Raw genomic sequence first — 7,355 nt, forward strand, 5'->3', positions numbered from 1 at the left:
CCCTATGATATATATTTTTTTAAAATACAATTTACTAAGATTGTAGGTTACTGAATGACAATTTATTGTTTTTAAAAATAAACTTGAAAGTTACTCAAATATATTAATATAATATAAATAATCAATCGATTATTGAAGCACATACATATAAGTTTTAAAGGTAACCAAAATGTATATCAAATTATATAATATAGAAGTGATACTTTTTTCATGAAAAAGTTACTTATTGGTTTATTATCAACATACCAAAAGGTTACTTTTGAAACGCAGAAAAATTAAAAAATTAAAGAATTTCGAGATTAGTTTCATTTCAGACATATTATTTAAAAATTAAGGTATTTTTTTAATGACGTAGCAATAGCATGACATTATTGTAATTGAGATTTGTTAAGTTATTTTTGTAATCATTTTTTGTTTTACGTATTTTTGTGAAAAATTCCCTAAAACATTTGTATATCCATATTTTCAATAGTGATAAGTAGGGGTGTTCATTGGATCACATCAATTGATTTGGACCCATCCAATCCTGTAACGTCCCCGCTTCAAGCCTCCATTGGGCCCTTACACCCACGGACTAATGGCTCTTATACACGAGTACGCCACTCTGGCTGCTTCCTGGATTGATGACTGACCCTACAGACCAACACGAGTGTTTTCAGCGTGCTTTGTCCTCACTCACACGCATCCTGGGAAAACTTCCCAGGAGGTCACCCATCCTTGAAATTGCTCCAGGCCAAGCACGCTTAACTGTGGAGTTCTTTCGAGATGGGCTACCGAAAAACAAGATGCACCTTGTTGATATAGGTAGTACCAATCAATCCATTTAAGCTCTCTTCAACTGTGTAGTCCCATACCTACACAGTCTCTGAATCATCCCACTTGACCTTCCCCAGGCGGTGTGGGATTGTACAGCTTACCCGGTATTTCCCCTTACGGATCACGGGAATACTGACTGTCACAAATCCAATCCAATTGAATTGAGTCATCCGATCCGATCCGATCCAGTGGATGTATTGGATTTGATCGGTTCCATCCATTGGATGCTTTAACTGATTTTTTATTAGATTGGATTTGATCCATCCAATGGATCCCATGGATGAATCCAATCCATTTTAACCACTATTTAGGCTAATTTCATTAAAAAAATATATATATGAAAAAACATAATTTAAAACCTAATAATCTAACATAGATAATAAAATAATATATAAAATATTAAATAAAATAATATTATAAATATTAAATATATAATATTATAAATAAAATAATATATAATATTATAAATATTAAATATGATTGGATGGACATTATTGAATTGGATTAGATCGGTTATCCATTGGATTGGATGTCTCATCCAACATCCGATCCGATTCAATTGGATTTTTAAAATTTGCATCCGATCAGATCTAATTATGATTGGATATCCGATTCTATTGGATCGGTTGGGATTGGATCGGTCGGTTGGAATTGAATTGGATGAATTTCTGCACACCCCTAATGATAAGTATAAGTTTAAGGAATTAATTAATCAAATTTTCCTTTTTATCTTTTCATCTATCATCTTCTCATATCTTAAATAATTTCTTTTGTTCAGATTTTGATTTAAATATTTTCCAATTACTGTATCATTTTTGTAATTGATTACTGTTGTAATTAAGACACAAGCAAACTGTTAGTTTGCCACATCAGCAACTAACTTACCTAACCAACTGAATTCAGTTGGTCTCGAGTCAGCTGCAACCTACTCCTATAAAAGGGACTCTGGTCTATTGTTTAAAGTACAGTTTTGATGCATTTGTTAAATTGTCTAGAGAGAGAGTAAACAAGAGAGAAGAAACATACAGTGAGAGAATTGATTGAGGGATGTTAAAGGGATTGTCCATTCATGAAATGGCTTCCCTCATGTGAGGAATCAATGTAACTAGTTTCTGGTTTGTAACAGATTGTTTTTCTGGTTTATGTCTCTCTCTCTCTCATTGATTGTAATCAAAGATAATTCAGCAATAAAGATTCTTCTTCACATTCAAAAAACTCTGCCTCATTAATTCTAATTATAAGATTTTTGGTATGATCATCATCTTTTTATTTAAAATTGATGATTTATCAAAAGTAACCAATTGATATTTTATCGAAATCATAAGTAATTGGTCCAAAAAAATATCATATTTATGATGATTTAAAAGTTATTTGTAATTTCATTCTTTATTTAATTAACTAATCAAAACACATATATTAATTTACATTTAAAATATATCAGTGACTTAAACATTTATGATATATATTTTTTTAAAATACAGTTTACTAAGATGGTAAGTTACTGAATGACAATTTATTATTTTTAAAAATAAACTTGAAAGTTACTCAAATGTATTAATATCATATAAATAATTAATCGATTATTGAAGCACATACATATAAATTTTAAAAGTAACTAAAATGTATATCAAATTATATAATATAAAAGTGATACATTTTTTTTTATGAAAAAGTTACTTATTGGTTTATTATCAACATCATAAGTAACCAAAATGTTACTTTTGAAACGCAGGAAAATTTAAAAATTAAAGAATTTCTGAATTAGTTTCATTTCAGGCATATTATTTTAAAATTAAAGTATTTTTTATTGACGTAGCACAGTGGCGGACCCAGAATTTAATTGGAGGGTGGGCGTAAATTTTTTTCATATATAAAAATATTCCAAAAAAAACAAGTAAATATAAATAAAAACACAATTCAATATTTCAATTCCCAACTAAAAAGATATTAAATATTAAGCACTAAAAATCTTCTAATAGAAAAAAAAAGGCAATCTAAAATGATGTTCAAAATATATAACATACTCAATATCCTAAAATTTTAACAAATATATCAATTTTTGAGCTCATATCTTTAGAGTTGTCCTCGACGAGTTTTTATGTTTTGAAAATGATGAATGATAAGCTCGTTGTCAATAGCATTGAATACATTCTTTTCGAGATATACTGTCAAAATATCATTCAACTATTGATCTTTTATTTTGTTGCCTATTTGTTGTGGGCAACTAAAATAATTAAAAGATTTTTTTTTTTTAGTTAAGAAGTAAAAGAAATATTTTCTTTTCAGCATGGGCTTAAGCCCACACTGGTCCTTAATTGGGTCTGCTAGTGACGTAGCATGATATTATTGTAATTGAGATTTGTTAAGTTATTTTTGTAATTATTTTATGTTTTACGTATATTTGTGAAAATTTCCCTAAAACATTTGTATATCCATATTTTCAATAGTGATAAGTATAGGTTTAAGGAATTAATTAGTCAAATATCCCTTTTTATCTTTTCATCTATCATCTTCTCATATCTTAAATAATTTCTTTTGTTCAGATTTTGATTTAAATTTTTTCCAATTACTTTATCATTTTTGTAATTGATTACATCAATTTTTTAAATTATGGGACATATACTGTAATTTTTTTGTTGTATATTGACTTGATACCGATTAGGGTTTTTACTTTTATTAATATTTATAGATAGTTTTTCTGGTTTGCCAGCTGCTTGCCCAACTTGTAGTTTTGTTTGACTTTAGCTATTCTATATCTATTATGAAATTTCTAAGGAGTCGCTATTTGGTTTAATTTTTTTAAACAGAGCAGAGTTCTTATTCAAATTAATCTTATATATACTTTATAATGAATGTAAAATTCTTCGTGTACTAGGAGTATAGTATTGAACATAATTTGCATCTCTTAAGGATCTTATGAAACTTGTAAAATACCTAAACCAATCAAGCATTTTAACCAATTTGTTGCGACTCTATGTTTTCTTGCTTGAGTTATGCTAAAATCATGATCATATATGTGTTTTTCCTAATTTGTACTATTATCAGTAATGTAGTTCAATCTACAGAGCAACTATCCAATATTCTTACATTAATATGTATTTTTTTCTTCTTTTTTTAATTACTCATTCCATGACCCTTATTTAACCTATCAAAAAGGAGAAGATAACATATATATAATTAATGAATCAAATACAATATTTTGTTAGAAATAATTGGGGTCACAACTGTATATATAAAATGTGTGTTGGGTCATCAAATAAATAAGTCAAATTTATGTGGTCTATTTTGGAATAAAGTTTATGACTTAAGGGCATGATTGTCATGATTTTAATATGTGGATACCAATTAGATAGTTTCTGATTTGATGAGGGGCCAAATTAGAAATTATTAATAAATATTACCAACTGTTGTAACAGTTGGTAATATAACAGGTGCATCGTATCAATAATTTTACAGAGTTCTTGAATCCCCATCATCAGGAAAATAAGGTTTCAAAGGTTTTGATGCAAAATTGGAAGATCATACCAATCAAAGATCGATTCTATGGACTCCGGTACGCTTCCGCTAATCTATATTCTATTGTTTGATTCTCATGAATTAATTAGGGCTATATTCTGAGTTTACAGTATTTATATCATGTGGTATCAAGAGCATCCCTAAATTAATTCTTGAGGATTTATGATATTATTGGTCTTCCATTAAATTTGCAATCGTTTATATATATATATATATATAAATAGTTGATATGCGATTGACTTTTTATATGCTTGGTGATAGTTTTGGTTTTGTTTTAGCCAATATAAAGAAAGATATGTATATAATGTGCGATGAAATTTTGTCTTCACTGAATGCGGCTGAATTGTATATATACATACAATTCGTTTATGTTGTTGATAACTTATATATGGGCCGGATGATATGAAAGTTTTGCACAGCATTTATAATGCTTTGCGATTAGAAAATTTTGCCAAGATTAATATGTATATGCGTCTGTGTTGCAATTGAAGTTCTTTCATGTATATATTAGTCATGTAATATGCAATTAAGTTCCTCTTTTGTATATATATACATAATAAAGTTAAATCATAATTTTATTATCTGACTAAAGATAAATTCAAATCTTTTGTTTGATATGCAATTAAGTTTTAGTGTGTACGGTGTATGTATATGGATTCATTTTGGCTATATTTTACTTTTGTTTTCTGTTTACTCCTGCGAAAATGCATCACATGCTTGCACTAGAGAATTGCATTCTGTTATGATTTTTCTTTTGTTTTATTATGATTATTATTATTATTATTTTATTAAAATAATAATTTTAAAATAATAATAATAATTCAGTAACAATTAATTCAAATTTTGGTTTAAAAAATTTATTAAGGATATCTAATATTTAGTTAAATTAATTGAAACAAAATATCACCAAAGTGATTTTTTTTTGTATAGATTAATTTAATAAAAATATTATGATAATTGTGTGTATGTGATTCATAAATTTATTAACTAATCCAAAGGTAAGTTAATATTTAGTTGAATTGCATGCATGTTTGTGGTGATAAATGTGTGACAATTATAAGGTATTTTGTGTAAATAATATGTTAGTCCAAAGATTGCATATTATTTGACATAATTTATTGTCAATGTTTGATCACTACAACAAGAGTACCGCTTACAATTAATATTACTGTCCAAAGACTTAATATTAAGGTTGTGTTTGGTATCTTGAGATGGGATTAACCATTATTTGAATTTATTGTTTTATTTAGATTCTTATATGAGCATGTTATTTATGTAATTGTATTGTTCTTTTCAGCTGTTGCTAGTGTATCTGCTAACCTTAATTCGGTACCGGTCCTTAATGGTAATAACTTTAAGGACTGGAAGGAGAACATTTTTATTGTTCTTGGCTGCATGGATCTTGACCTTGCATTAAGGATGGATCGTCCTGCTTCTCTTACGGATACCAGTACCTCCGAGCAAAGGAGGATTTATGAGAAGTGGGACCGTTCAAACCGCATGAGTCTTATGATCATTAAGCGCGGCATACCTGAGGCTTTTAGGGGTGCGGTGTCCGAGGAGGTCACCGATGCCACAACTTTCCTTGCTGAAATTGAGAAGCGCTTTGCAAAAAGCGATAAGGCGGAAACAAGTACTCTTTTAAAGAAACTTATTTCCATGAAGTTTAAGGGCAAGGAAAACATAAGGGAGTACATTATGGAAATGTCTCACCTTGCTTCAAAGTTGAAGGCACTAAAGCTTGAGCTTTCGGATGACTTGCTTGTGCATTTAGTGCTTATCTCTCTTCCTCCACAATTCAGTCAATTTAAAGTCAGTTACAACTGCCAAAGGGAGAAATGGACTCTTAATGAGCTCATTTCATTTTGTGTTCAAGAGGAAGAAAGATTGAAGCAAGAAAAGACTGAAAGTGCTCATTTGGCAAGCACCTCTAAGGATAAGGGCAAGAAAAGAAAGAATGAGGCTGCTAAGGATAAAGGTCCTGCACATAAGAAACAAACTCAAACCAACAGTGATGATGGTTGTTTCTTTTGCAACATGAAAGGACACATGAAGAAGGAATGTGCTAAGTATATTGCATGGCGAGCAAAGAAAGGTACATTTCTTACTTTGGTCTGTTCTGAGGTAAATTTAGCTTCAGTACCAAGAAACACTTGGTGGTTAGATTCTGGTGCTACTACTAACATCAGTGTTTCTATGCAGGGTTGCCTGAGTTGCCGAAAGCCAAATGATGCTGAAAGAAGCATTTATGTGGGAGATGGCAAGTCGGTAAATGTGGAAGCAATAGGGCATTTTAGGTTGTTGTTAAGTTCTGGTTACTATTTGGACTTAATAGATACTTTTGTTGTACCGTCTTTTAGACGGAATTTGGTTTCTGTTTCTTGTTTGGACAAATTGGGTTATTGTTGTTCATTTGGAAACAATTGCTTTAGTTTATCTATTAATTCAAATATTGTTGGAACTGGTTCACTTATGGTTTATGACAACTTATATTTGCTTGACACTGTTGCTTCTTATAATGAAACCTTGAATGTGGAATCACGTGGTACTAAGCGTAAAATGGATAATGAAAAATCAAGTTCCTTATGGCACAAACGGTTAGGTCACATCTCTAGAAATAGAGTTGAGCGACTTGTGTCTGATGGAATTTTAGATTCAATTGATTTTTCAGACTTTGATGTTTGCATTGAATGCATCAAAGGCAAACAGACCAAAACAAAGAAATTGGGTGCGAAAAGAGCTATAGATGTCTTAGAGTTGATACATACAGATATTTGTGGGCCATTTCCTACACCTTCTTGGAATGGTCAACGATATTTCGTATCATTCATAGATGATTACTCAAGATATGCGTACCTATTTCTACTTCATGAAAAGTCTCAAGTGTTGGACGTGTTCAAATCTTTTAAGGCTGAAGTTGAGAATCAACTTAGCAAAAGAATAAAGCAAGTCAGGTCTGACCGTGGTGGTGAGTACTATGGCAGATATGACGGATCAGGTGAACAACGTCCAGGACCTTTTGC

At 30.2% G+C, this 7,355-nt stretch overlaps 1 protein-coding gene across 1 annotated transcript; it reads left to right on the forward strand.

Annotated features, from left to right (window-relative positions):
• Positions 1-4,253: 4,253 nt before the first annotated feature.
• Positions 4,254-6,833, forward strand: LOC133032106 (uncharacterized). The gene is made up of 3 exons (XM_061105944.1): positions 4,254-4,369; positions 5,630-6,427; positions 6,535-6,833. The coding sequence occupies exons 1-3, from the start codon at positions 4,360-4,362 to the stop codon at positions 6,561-6,563; spliced, it is 837 nt and encodes a 278-aa protein (XP_060961927.1). The 5' UTR covers positions 4,254-4,359; the 3' UTR covers positions 6,564-6,833.
• The last annotated feature ends 522 nt before the right edge of the window (positions 6,834-7,355 follow it).

Source organism: Cannabis sativa, chromosome X (assembly GCF_029168945.1).
Source record: "Cannabis sativa cultivar Pink pepper isolate KNU-18-1 chromosome X, ASM2916894v1, whole genome shotgun sequence".
NCBI classification, from domain to species: Eukaryota; Viridiplantae; Streptophyta; class Magnoliopsida; order Rosales; family Cannabaceae; genus Cannabis; species Cannabis sativa.

Excerpts from the sequence above, each read along its gene's own strand:
- LOC133032106 (XM_061105944.1), top strand. Across the intron at positions 6,428-6,534 it reads TGCATGGCGAGCAAAGAAAG|GGTTGCCTGAGTTGCCGAAA; the intron begins GTACATTTCTTA and ends GTTTCTATGCAG.